At 39.4% G+C, this 14,350-nt stretch overlaps 1 protein-coding gene across 1 annotated transcript in view; it reads right to left on the bottom strand.

Annotated features, from left to right (window-relative positions):
- The window catches only part of slc28a1 (solute carrier family 28 member 1), a 211,693-nt gene that overhangs the window by 98,064 nt on the left and 99,279 nt on the right, over window positions 1–14,350 (bottom strand). Inside the window, exons 5-7 of the mRNA XM_051920321.1 lie at window positions 13,758–13,947; window positions 9,785–9,926; window positions 7,222–7,335 (exon numbers count right to left, since the gene is read on the bottom strand). Of these exons, the coding sequence (XP_051776281.1) occupies window positions 7,222–7,335; window positions 9,785–9,926; window positions 13,758–13,947 (446 nt within the window). The remainder of the gene's footprint in view (window positions 1–7,221; window positions 7,336–9,784; window positions 9,927–13,757; window positions 13,948–14,350) is intronic.

Here is a 14,350-nt window from a genome sequence, read left to right as displayed (position 1 = left end):
TATAGAATACATGACGTTTTTAGGCAATGCTTTACTAGGCATCATCACTATTGATGAGAGCCTCGTTCGTCCATTGTTATGTCCGGTATATAATACCTAGGCATTATACAGAATCACTTATCAGTTTGCCTTTTGACATTGCATAGAATGCCTAGGAATTTTAATCATTTCATACTTTGACATTCCATTTTAAGTATTCTATAAATTTCCTAGGCATACTACACAATGCCTAATTTCAGACATTGCCAGTTATATATAGTGGCAAACCAGGGGCACCACTTGACCCTAAACCCTGGATACAACTGACACAGTCTCATGAGTTCAAAACAGAAGTCCTGAATAAAATCCCTGCAGCACCCCTGCTGGCGTGGACTCTTGGCAATAAAACTTCCATTATGCCCCGCAGGGTTCCACATGGTTACCGTGGTCCTGGGATGCTGCCAGCTAGGGAATGGTGGATAAAAATATACACAATTAGGAGCTTTCCACACTGCTCCTTTATCTTGTCCTTCTGTCTGGGTAATATTCCCATATTCCACCTGGCCACGATGACAGATAATCCTACTTGAAACTTAAATGGCTCCCCCTTGGGTTGAACACTATAAGGTTCAGTGGTTAGCCATGTGAAGGTAGCACTCCTCCGAAGTGTCAAATCAGGGTCCCAGAGATTAACGTGGTGGTCTGGAACAAAAAATGCATAATTAGCGATAGCATAATCCCATTTGCAGTTCTGCAGTTTTCTTTGCAGCCTGTAAGGACAGAGTCTCCAGCCATGTCCAATACCATCTCACTCATAACAATGATTGTTCCCAACCGGCCAGTTAATTCTGTGTCCCTGAAAGCAGGAAGGAAAGCCGTAATCCGCACTTTGTGCTGAGAGGTCCGTACCACAAATGTTAGGTGATCCTAACCTTACAGGAGGACTCACCTTTAAACTCTGGGTTATGTAGATTGTTTGGGATGCTTCATGAATCAAAGATGAGCCCCTTGACATCTGTACAGCTTTAACATATTTCTTAACATTTTTACCCTCTGTAGGAGATTATTTCCGGGACCCCTTCACTATGTGTTCCTTTATTTTGTACCGTACAATTATAACCAGCCCTTCTCCTAGGCTTTGTAATTATCATCCCATGACTTCTATTAGATCTTTTGCGGTGCTTTCCAATTCACACATTGCTGCTTAAATTGAGTTCACTACTCTCAAGAGTGTGTGAAGTGGCATAAATAACATCTCTACATCCATGGGGTCGATTTGCCCTTCAGGTTGGTTCATCCTTGGTCGGGGAAAACTTTGGGCTTTCCCGTCACTCTTCACTGATTCAACAGTCATGTATATATCCTACGCATATCCTGTAGGTAGCACCCAAGGCTTGAGGGAGTTGGAGTCCAGACAGTCTTTGGTGTAACCAGTTGGTCCCACCTCTACTAATTTATCGACAGAATCCTGACACTTATTCTTGAAATTCCTATGAGAAATGGAAAGAGTGCTTACTGCAACCTTTTCCCTTTGCAGTTTTCCCCAGGCAGGTTTGGAAACATGGACGTCCGTGTTCCAGTCACCATCTTCCTTCCAGAGTTCACTGGGTTTCACCACATGACATTCATTGGCGAACAGTGACTTGAGGTTCTCATAGCTAGACTGGATGGGCCACTCATCGTCGCCATCTTGTCTGGGGTGAGAATTGCACAGCAGGCTGCAAGCGGCATTTATTCTGTCCAGGAGGTATGAACAAGGCACATAGTTAAGACAGTTCCCCAGCTAGTGTTAAACCCAGGACGGAGTGATGATTCATATCTCTTTTTTGGCTCCATTGCTATATATAAGTGCCAGGGATGTCCTGCATGTTCTCCGCACAGCTTTCCCCTCTCCATTGAGGAAGTGGGCCAGCAGACTGTCTTGCACACCTGCCATCTTCACTATCCCCTAGGTAGTTCAGTGATAATGTTGGGTGACTGGTCTCCTGGAAGCATTTCCACTCTTTTTCCCAGATTTTTCCCCCATTAGTATGAAAAATAATAACTTGTGTTATGGGTGGTAAATTTATTCCATGTCCTTTGTGTCAACAAAATTTTAATAAAACAGCTTCCTGCCAAACAGATGTCAAAGAAATCCTACCGACTATGCCAGTTGTAACTGATAGGGGGCACCACTGAGACCCAAACCCTGGATATAACTGACATACAGTTAGGCATGGGTTCAAAATAAGAGGTTTTTTATTATAAAAATAACTCATAAAAGGTTTCTCCCAGGTTACACAAGCACAAGTAGAAATGATATTCTTTTTTCTTTCTTCCTTCCATCTCTTCTCTCTCCGTCCACCTCCCTCCAGTGAGTGTTGCCTTCCTTCCTCCTGACTCTTGACTCCTCAGAGGAGGCTGGACAGCTTCCTTTTATGTCGGGCCTGGGAGTACATCAGGTGCCACGGCATAGCCCAAATGAACCACTTTCAGTTCAGGCAGAAGTCCCAAAAAGTAGGGATTGTGAATTCCTGTAGCGCCCCCTGGTGGCACCCATGGGATCCAGTAGGGCTGATTCTTTGCACTACAACTCCCATCATGCCCTGCAGGGTTCCACATGGTTACCATGGTTCTAGGATGCTGCTCCCTTATCTTGTCCTTCCATCCGCGTAAGGGTCCCATACTCATCCAGGCTGGGATGACAGATAATCCTGCTTGGCACTTACAATATATATTACCTCTGCAGATCTGGTGAATTCTGGCTCGACAAAGCATAAGTCATTTCCATTTTTGGGGCAGCTGAACCTGCCCCTTCCAGTTCAACCTCATAACCAGTACCACCACCACCTTTCCCCAGTATTGGTGGAGACTCCCATCTGAAAAGATGTATTTTTAGAAGTAATCAGTAACTATTTAACACAGCATGTTAAAGCATCAACGTGGGGTGAAGCCTGTATGGATTTAGTATTTTTTAATAATCCGGATAGAATTGAGTGTGTATAGTTGATTGAACTACTGGGGTCAAGTGACCATAATATAATACAATTTTCAGTGTTTTGGAAGAGTGCTGATGTAAAGATTAAAACTGTTAAGTGTGGTAGTGCAAATTTTCAGCAGATGCTGCAAAGTCTAAGGAGGATAGACTGGGATATGGTTTCAAGTGTGGGGACAGTTGAGGAGCAGTGGAACAGGTTTAAAAATGTTTTTCATACAATGCAGTACAGGTACATAGCTAAATTTGGAATAAGTGGGAAATTTTAAAATATTCTGCAGAGGGTTAAAAAGAGTAAGAAAAATAAGCTGCAAAGGAAATAACAGCTATATAAGGCACATAAGACTAATAATTCCAATGTGAATCGCAGAGTGTATGAGAGCATGAGGGCAATCATTGAGAAGGATATTAGGGAGGCTAAAAGGCAGTTTGAGAGGAATATGGCAGATATGGCGACCCAAAGAGATTCTTTCAGTATTTTAATAATAGATAGATAGATAGATAGATAGATAGATAGATAGATAGATAGATAGATAGATAGATAGATAGATAGATAGATAGATAGATAGATAGATAGATAGATAGATAGATAGATAGATAGATAGATAGATAGATAGATAGATAGGTACTTTATTAATCCCAAGGGGAAATTCACATACTCCAGCAGCACCTTACTTATACAAAAAAAAAATATATTAAATTAAAGATTGATAATAATGCAGGTAAAAAACAGACAATAACTTTGTATAATGTTAATGTTTACCAAGTAGTACTAGTAGTAAGAAGCCATACCAGAAGCCTTGACATGCAGCAATTTTCTGTTAAAATATCAGAGAGTGACATTTCTGTTTGTAATTGTGCCATCGAGCAATTTTATTTTGTTTAGGAAGTAAATGGGGACGGCTGGGTTAGCCCCCCACATTTGTTGCAGTTATCGAACCGTTATTACCTTGGATGACTACTATATATTTTCAGAGAGAGAGAGTAAAGCCATATAATTGTGATGGCCTTCAAGTTCTCCCTTTCTAACATTCAAGTTCAAGTTCTCCCTTTCTAACATTCAAGTTCAAGTTCTCCCTTTCTAACATTGTTTGAAAGTCATGTCTAAAAATGTGGTTTAAGCCCCAAACTGCTAACAAAGTAATGCCTCACACAATTCTGGGTTTAAATAAAAGATATTTATTTATCCAATGTACTTTTCCAGTAACATTCTGTCAAAAGATCAGTAATTAAATACAATAATTCTGTCAATTCTTCCACCTTCCTCCCTCCAAAAATGTCACGCGCTGCCTCCCAACTCTGACTGCATATGTGGAAAAACTGTCCTCCCAAGACAGTGCCCTCTAGCAGTTCCCAAAGACCCCGACAGGTCTGTACATCTACACTCCAATTCCCATGCAACCCTGTGGGTGTTCTGATTGGAATCAACCTTGAGGAACACTGCTACCTTCTGTGTGGGGGAATGAACTGTTCTCGGAATCCACACTCTTCCAGTCTATTCATTATTGGCTGATCCCAGCCAGGGCAAAGACTGTAGGGCGTTCTGACTGGGTTGTGTCTCCAGTCCAGCAATCCTTCCATTAAGACATCCACTCTGGGCAAGAACTGTGTCTTGATCCTGGTTGGGATGCCTGCCTGTCCTGCATGGCATTTACAGCACATCGTGGGTAACTACTGTACAGCTGAGTTGTCTTTGTGACTAGAAGTTAATCTTACTGGTCTTTAAGGAAGAGGGGGAGGCAGGCCAAGATGTTTAAATGGAAATAGTGTAGTGAGTTGAAAAGAAGGTACTGTGAGATCGGTAGCAGGAAAACACAGAAGAGTTCACAGTGGGATGGTTGCATGCCATTATTTCCCACAAAGGATTACAGAAGCCAGTATTTTAAAAGGTGTAGTCATGAGAGGTCTGCTTGTGTTGGAGAGGTGAAGAATTAACAAGAGATTGTGCTTTTGAAAAATAATCAAAAAACAGAATTCTTTTAATACAAGAATGTTGGAGGGAATGTTTTGTAATTGCTTTAAGAGGCTGTTCATAACCACCTTGCCATTAATTGATTGTACTAAGAGTAGTGGCTGTTATAGGGCATTATAGGGCAATCTTATTCTCTTGCTTTAAAGTGTTAAGAAGGATTATAGACAATTTGTGTTTTGCTATTTTTTTGTTAAAATTGTAAGTTCTTTTGTTCTACTTGAACTTCCAGTCCCTGTAAAAATGTCTAGAAAGAGGGACTGTTAGTAGAGTCCAGCAGACACAAGTCTAGGCTAGCAGAAATGCAACATACACATTAAAAAGGGCAGTCTAACAAGATGAAAAGGTCAGAAATTTAAAATGTTAAATGGTCATTTTCTGGACATTCCACATGTGCAAATGTGTAGACCTCAAATCATTTGTTATCTTTGCACACCCATATTTTCTGAACACGTACAGAAATGGTCTGTCAAAGTGAAACTGGTCAGAGAGGGGCTAGGGTTGTCTCACTGTGGCCCTGATAGAATTTTAAACATCAGCTTCAAGCAGGAAGAAATATTGAAGAACTATAAAGGAGGGAAATAAAGAAAAACAGCCATCAAGATGACCCATAAAGTGAGACCAGCAATGTCACCTTAAAGAGACTGAAAGACAAATACACAATGGGCGTGGTAGCAGGAATGTCTGTTAAGTCTCCTGAAATATTCCATGGTATATCAATTGATTTGCCACACTCATTTACTTATTTGCTTTCGCTTTTTGACACATTTAAGAATATTTAAAATATTACAATCTATAATGACAGAATGAAGATGTATTGCCTGTTCCCCTTGCTTGCCTTGTTGCTCTATTTTGCCATTTGGGGTACACGGAAAAGAGGAGAAATCCTCTGCTGCTTTGCAGTAAGGAGACTGTGGAAGATTGTGGGTTCGCTTCCCGGTTCCTTCCTGTGTGGATAGCGCTTTGAGTACTGAGAAAAGCGCTATATAAATGTAATGAATTATTATTATTATTATTAATAGGAGAAATGAAATAGGGTAGCAGTCAGTCCTGGGTGAAGATGCAAGTGCTTTGTGACTGCCGTGCTGTGTCTCATTCCAGAGAAGAAGAGTAGGGGTGGAGGACATATCTGTGGATCTACATAACAAAGAATCTGTGTGAGAGAATACAAATGATTTTAAGATAAGGTCACCCCAAAACCCTTCCATTAAAAAACAGCTGGGTTTTGGAAACAATCTTCACGGCAGTGCAGAAGATCTAATTGGACTGGGGTATGAGGATTATTTGTACTTTTTTGAGAGTTATTAAGCAGACCCCCGTGACCCTGTAGTTAGGATATAGCGGGATGGACAATGGATGGATGGATAATTGTTGTTAACATATGTTTACTTTCCATTTGAAATGCACAGTAGGTGCTGGATTTGGAATATTAGTCTATTGAGTAGTGAATAAGGTTCTAATGGATGAGGGATTTAGTTTTGGCCTTCAACCTTTCACTTAAATAAATAAAGTGCAAAATCTAGGTGAAATCCTGACATTTCTTTTGTTGTTTGCTACAGCAAAATTTAGCAGATGTGGATATATGACAGGCTTCATCAGGCATCCTCTAAACACTCTTCCCTGGCCTCTTCTTATATGTTTTTTTTCCTTTGATCCTGCCTGTCTGGTTGTTGTGTTGTGGAAGCCACAAAAAAGATTAAAAGTAGAGTTTAAAGATTGAGTGTATTACTATAACGTGCTTCTTTTACCTGTCTTCCTGGTATTTTTACCTTTGTTATCCAATGAACATTTCTGCATAGCCAGTATTAAAATATTTATTTATCTTGATTCCTAACTTGATGAGATATCCAGCAGTGGCTCCAGTTACTGCATCCAGCATAATTAAATGTTTGTATTTTCTTTCCAGTAAAATTAATTAACTCCTGTAAAATGGACATTAAAAGCATTTGAACATACCTTGATTCTTAGCCAGTGACTGCTAATTTAACAATGTTACCACAGTTGTAAATATTGTTTGTCTTGTTCAGTTTTTAATATCGCATATGTCACAAGTCAACCATAGAAGAAAGCTCTTATTTTGCTGGTAGATGCACTCAATTTAATTTGCAGCTTTTAAGGTACTCTCCATTTCTAGCATGTCATCAATGCTCTGAGTAGAAGCAATACAGTAGAAATATGGCAGGTAGTCTTAAAAATAACATTTATAGTGAAAAATCATAAGACACATATCAAAGATATGACATCCCCTAACATAGTACAGTTTAGTAGTTTAGTAACACCATCACAAACCAAAAATTACCTGAATTTGTACTCCGAGCCAGTTGAAAGCCTCAAAACCAGGGTCTGTTCGAATGATGAAAATGCCAAGTACAAACTGCAGTCCCATTCCCCAAAACACCGCTCTCCAAGACACCTGCGAGGTGCAGACAAGAATGAAATGTAAGAAGACCACCCAGATCACAGTATATGGACCATTAAGGGTCTTTCTATTTTTGGATGAAACCTTTATAATTTTAGCAATTATTTGCAGCTGCCTTCATCTATATTGCCTGTTATTGTCATGCTAACCTTTTTATTATTTTAATCGTTTTATAATTTACATTTTAATGAATGAATTACAATTAAGTCATTCATACAATTCTGTATCTTATTAGATTCAAATCAGACATTCCTACACCTACCCATCTAAAGAACAAGAGATTAGAATATTTACTATGAAGTAGTCACTCACCAAGGGGGCAAACCAGCCTAAGTTAGTTCCAGGCCCAAGCCAGATAAATAAAGAGGGTTAGTGCCAGGAAGGGAACCGGGGAACATGCACTGGTACTGCGGGTTGCTGCACCCACCACACTACAAAACAGCTTGGGATCCTGGTTGGCAATCCCGCAGTCAGACTCGTGGTCCAGTCCCACCCACTGGAAATGTTCCGTTGGCATCCCCTTATCCTGCAAGCCGGATCACCCTCAGGGAATCACCCCACATGGCCGAAGTGCTGTAACTGATGCAACCTCACAATGTAGGTAACATGCACATTTCGGACTCTGTTAGCAACTGTTCATTTAACACAAAGTCATACCAGTGGTGCCCAAGGATTCTCCAAAGAGACACCGTACCAAAAGAGTCCAGTCTTCATCTCAGGTCACTGGATAGTGTGGCTTGTGAAACCTTAAAAAATCAATGATGAAGTCATTCCAATCAACTTCTAAAAATACTAGGGCAGACCCCACAGATGACTTACAGGGAACTTGCCTGACCCTTGTGAGAAGTCAAGTGTAAGTCTGGTTAAAGAAGTTAGTCTAAAAGAAACAGAAGAAGAGGAGAATGGTGTAGGAGAAAGAAAAGATTAAGAACACTGAATGCTGGGATGTTGGGACAATGGCTGGTAAATAAAGAGATTTTGCAGATTTGAAGGACAGACAAAAGGTGGGAGTGTGCAATATAAGTCTCTCAGGAGGCATGGATTCAGATCTCACTACTGCGACCTCAGGATAAGGCTGGTGAGTGGAAGAAAGCAGAAGGAAAGGAGATGACAAAACTATGAGTAAAGCTGAGAGCAGCCGCTGCTGTGGTGTGTGGTACTGGGTAATGGTGGCTGTTAGGCAAGTTGCTATAATGGTGGAAATGTATGTGAAACTTGTAGAACAGGGTGAACTCAGGTAGCTATCATGCCTTAATGAATTATTTTTAACCATTTATGAATTTACTCATCATGGACACAATATTTTTATGCACTATGAATGCTTTAATTCTTTGTGGTTTTAATAAACACTTTGCACTTTTTTGTACCTTAAACCTTGTCTGTTTCCTCCCTTGCTATTGGTAAATCCTCGATTAATGAACTACTAGTTGCTCCATCAATGGATGATGCCAAGGACCACTGACATAAGGCATCACATTATGATGGCAGTGGTGGGATAAAGAGTTTCAGTTTTCTATTCCATGAAAAGGACTGAGCAAAGACACCCACATGGACAACGGATTGAAAAAAAAATTACTTATTTTAGTTTTTGTGTCTTATTGTCCTTTGATTGTGATTTAAGGAGAGGGGTATGACAACAGAATGAAGAAAAGCTGGGGACAAAGAGACGTGGTGGTGGAATGATTGTCTTGAAACCAGCATTTCATCATTTCCTGGGATAACATAAGAAAGCAGAATAGTGCATATATTCACAGCTTAACAGTGCACTAAAAAGTTAAGATAGTGCCATACCTGCAGCAGCTTTAGATCACCAAAGAAATTATTTTTTCATCTGCTGCATGCTACTCTTATCTATTTCTTAAACAAGTATTTGTTGGTAACAACATTAATTCAACCAGCTAATGTGAGAAGAAGGCCTGGCCATCTGATTAACATCTCATTTAGTGTTCTCTATTGGGTTTTTCAAATTTAATTTTTGAATATGCCTTATTGCCATTGCATTTCAAAAGTCTGTGAATTATCATGAGATTTACAAGTAAGGATTTTGTTCTCTAAAATATTTCACGGGGAGCCATAAACCAATAAACCAATTGATCTTTTAGGCATGACAAAGAACATCTTGGTTAGAATGAAATGATATTCACTAATGAGTGGCTAGATTGTTTTACTGCGTTCTTAAATGGACCAAAGACATTGTGTCTTTTCATAGGAATTCAGTCTTAGTTAAAAGTGACTTATCTATAAAAATGGATTATGATTGTTGTCAAAGATTTTGTCCTGTTGTCCATGAGTTTTTCAGTTACTTTACAAGGCTGAAGGTCCTGCTAATCTTCTAACATAAGTTCATATTACAATTCATTTCAAACAATACAATGTTAACACAAAGATTTTTTTTTAGCTTCTTAGATTTTTTGAAGTTCTCCCTAACTGTGGAAAAACTCACCTTTCTGTGGTGCTTGGAGCAGATGAACAAAATAATTACAAACATGCAAGTCCCACCAAAGGAAATGAGCTGCTCTGGTCTTTTTGAAGTATCCAGGATGAGCCAAGTCACCAGCAGACCCAACACAATTATTATAAACACCCTGATAAAGCAAACAGAAGGAAATGAAACAATACAATCCAAAGTAAGGGATGTATAGTAAATGCATCCACTATTCTCTTTCATTCCAAACTCGTATTTCAGTCACTTCAACATAACCTTTGTTTTGCTGCTAGTAACACAGGTTTGGAATGAAATGGAACAAGTACCTGCTGATTTGTACGAGTCTACCCAGAATGCCTCTATTGGATGTGAAAGGAAATTCATTTTGACACAAGGAGATTGTGCCAACTGCTAACAGTGAGCAAACATACAAAAGAATACATCTATCTGCCATGGTGGGGCAGGAACTTTAACCACTTTGTCACTGGGCCACCTGTGGTCTATATTAGTTTATTAAAAAAGATGTTCAGGTGCCTTTTTTTACAAATTGCACTGATTTTGTTTCTGAACATTGAACAGGCCTCAAAGTAAGTGCAATTTTCAGTGGCATGCAAAAGTATTGGCACCCCTTTTTAAAATGTCTGTCACTGTGAATAGGTAAGTGAGCAGAAGATGAACTGATCACCAAAAGGAATAATGTTAAAGGTGACACATTTCTTTAATATTTTAAGCAAGATTACATTTTTATTTCCATCATTCACAGGTATAAAATACCAAAAAAAATTAAAAGGACCTGAAGCAAAAGTTTGGGCTCTAGACTTGGTCAGTACTTAGTACCAAGTATCACCATTTGTAAACGTTTTTTTGTAGCCAGCTAAGAATCTATTTCTGTTATCTCTACAGACCAAATATGGGAAAACCTGCCAGATTTAACCTGCCTTGTTCCTGCGCAAAGACTGATGTCCCTTCCTGTGCTGGTCAAATGACATCACTTCCGGTTCACAGCATATGAAACCTCGATCATTCCAAACCAGTTCAGTTCAATCCTGGAACTCGACCTAACAATAACTTCTTGTTTTTCTTTAAACCTTTTGCAGCCAGGGACAATATACGGGTGGCTGCCCCAAATCTTTCCAGTGTGTTGAGACTCATTCTTTCACAGTTTTCTTTCCTCAGCTTGAAGTCCACCGCTCCTTTTAACCGCTATTTCTTAATAACATTACAAACTGAGGAAACAGCTTTGCTTTCTTCTTGTATCCTTCTGTCATCAATTATTTATTTTTCATCAGCTGTTTAGATGAGCCCATTGTTACTGCCTGTTGGGACAAGGTTTGAGAAATCTGAGAATTTATAAAGCTTTGCAATTTACATCACCTTGGGTTTCCTAACGATGACTGTGACTGTGAACAAGTGGAAAAAGTTATCTGAGACCTCAAATATCCTGTGGTGCCAAAACGTTTGCATTGTGCTGCTTTCCTTTTTTCACTGTACTATTGTACAAAACAAAAACAATTCACTAATCTTGCATAAAATTGTAGCGGGGCCACATAGTTAGTGTTGTAAATGTCAGTTCTGAGTGCGTCTCGTTTCATTGTCCCGTTTGCTGTTTGTATGTGTATCAGTTAATGCCGTCCCCCGATGATGGAAGGAGACCACAGCCGCAAACCTGGAAAACACCTGTTCACGATTAATCAATTACTGCCGTCACAGGACTATTTAAGCCAGCAGGAGGAGAAGGAGAGGAGAGGAGAGAAGGAGATTTTTTTCACATTCACGACCACGAGCCATCTGTACCTGTTATATTCCACATCGCACATTTCCATCCAGTTTGTTTTTCTATCCGCCGGACTTGCTTCAAGGACCTCATCACGAGAGACCCCGGGGTCGGAGTTAATCATCCACCACGCACCGAGGATTCACGGTGAGGCTGCTCCATTTTGTCCGGGGAAAATCAAACGACTCATTTTTCGCTAATTCAGTCAACCGCATTCAGGACAGTTTCTTTATTACCGGACTCACGTTCACATTCATTTCCATATATCATTCAATTTTTGTTATTCGTGTTGTGTGTTTATATGTTACAGAGGCAAGGGAGGGTTTTTGTTGTATTTATATTTGGTGGTGTCTTGTTGTTGCTGGGGTGGAGGGATATTTATATTTATATCTGTTTTCTATTTTTTGCATGTCTTGTTTCATTTAATACATTTAATCCGTTTAATTTTACATCCTGCTTTTGTGTACTTATATTTTCACCGTCGATTGTGGGGAAAAGTTTAATTGGTTAGAAGTACGGCTTGATAGTTAGATTCAGTCTCAGTAAATCATCCAGGCCACTGGTCTTGGAGGTGTAGCTGCCGGCTGGGTAAAGGGGTCGGCCGTTACAAAATGCTGAAAAGAAACAAGTCATTTTTTTTAACTTTATGCCTTTTGGTGATCAGTTCATCTTCTGCTTACTTACTATTCACAGAAACAGACATTTTAAGTAAGGGTGCCAAAACCTTTGCATTCCACTGTATAGGCCTGTAATTCATGAATTGTTAGGCTTCTCACACTCTTTGGACACTGAATGGGAAGGAAGGCAGAAGGCCGACGGCTGTCATTTCACTGACTCAGGTGAATAACCAATTCCCAGTGATTAAAACCCATTAGTAATCACTGAAACACTGGACTGGACAACGCCTGTGGTAATTATTGCATTCCTATACAAAAGTAAGTGATCCCAAAAAACATACACACAGTGGCCCCCCGATGGGCAGACCATGGGCAGTGTGGGTTTGAGAAAATTCAATTAATTACCGCACTGGCCTAGTAGGAGGGCTTCGACAAGGGACTGCTTAGCACAGTTTGCCTAGTGGTGCATAATTAGTTCAGTAAGCCCCTCATTGGACCAGTGATGGCGTGTACCCTATTACTTTCCCACTTTTTATTGTTGCTGCAGATTAGGTAATGCAGTGAGTTAGTATTTTCAGTGGGTTTTAGATTTTGATTGTGAAGTATATATAGTAATTTATAACAACTTCAAAAAGTATCATTTTTATTTTGGTTAAAATTATACCCTTTGTATATGTTTTTGTGTTCACAGTTGTGCCACTACAAAGGAAAAAAAGAAAAAGCTGGACTAGTACCAATAAATGAAAAGGCATTTTGTAATTTGTAAGCATAAATAGTTTAAACTTTAAGTCAGAGACTTAAAGTATTGTAGTAGTATTGCCTTCTTTTAATTCCTTTCGTGTTAATGAATAAATTCTAAATCTTCGTAATTACACATAATTTAAATGATAAAAAAACAACTAAACTAAAAAAAAAAATTTAAAGGGAGTGGTGCAATGCTAGTGCTGTTGCCTCACAGTATGGAAACTGTGGCTCACATCCTGGGTTCTCCCAGTGGCCATATTGGTTTCCTCCAGGTACCCTGATTTCCTCCCACTGTCCAAAGTCATGTATGCTAGGTGAACTGGTAGTGCTAATTTGGCCATATGCTATGTGTGTGTGAGTGTATGTTCACCCTATGATGGGCTGGTGCTCTGTCCAGGGGTTGGTCCTGTCTGCGCCCATTGCCTGCTAGGACAAGCTCCAAGTGATTCGCAACTCTACCCTAGACAAGCAATTATAAAAAATCGATGGATGGACTAGTAAGGTATGGACTTTTTTCAAGGTAATTTCCATTTGCCGGCACTGGGCCAATATTTTGGGGCCAATATTACCCTGATGTGCAAATCCCAATTAGGCCATTACTGACTGCTCAAATAGGATCAATATGTTTTCCCACATTAGGCCTACATTGGCCCAATATAAGTTTGTTTGCTGCATTCAGTGCCTCAAATTTACTAATATATTAAACTTTAAAAACCTCCAATAAATATTTTTGCCCTACTTACCAAGTCAACATTGAGAATTGTCTGAATTTAAAACAAAGCAGCACTGAGATGAACAGAGCATTTCTTGTACCAGCAATTTTAGAATCTCAAAGACATAAAATGTTCAAACTTACCATTTGATCCACTGAAAGTAAGTTTTGAAACAGCGACTGACAGGTTGGAAAAGATTTATTATTTTAGCTCCCAGATGTTTCTTGACAAGATCATAAGCAACAAAGAACACAGCAATGCATGTCAGTACAACAAGGGCGAGGGCTCGATTAAAGTTGAGCACACAAGCAGTGATGAAGTAGGACAAATAACCTGTGGGGAAAAAATGGTTAAAATGAGTAACACAAAGCAGATGCTGTTATACACTGGGATTCATTTATTATAGAAACTGTCTTGATTTACATTTTTGCATTCTGTTTTGAATGACATAATGTGGTTACTTTTAACATTGTTTACATTTTTACCTCCATTTTGCTTATTTGTTTCTGATTATGGACACTGCCATTTTGTCGTTGTTTGTTGCTGCCAATTTTATTCGATTGCCATCAAGTGATGGCAGGAAACTGAAGAGTCTGATGTCTTTGTAACAGCAGTGCTTGTATAAAACAGCGATTCTCAACCTTTTTTCTCCTTGTGATCCCCTTCAAAAAAACGGAATAAATTGGCTACCCCCTGTGTATTACAATATACTACAGGTTTATCCTTGTACGTTGGA

This window comes from Erpetoichthys calabaricus, chromosome 17 (assembly GCF_900747795.2).
Source record: "Erpetoichthys calabaricus chromosome 17, fErpCal1.3, whole genome shotgun sequence".
In the NCBI taxonomy this organism is placed as follows: Eukaryota; Metazoa; Chordata; class Cladistia; order Polypteriformes; family Polypteridae; genus Erpetoichthys; species Erpetoichthys calabaricus.
The sequence above is the reverse complement of the archived record's forward strand: the minus strand, read 5'-3'. Positions and strand labels throughout refer to the sequence as shown.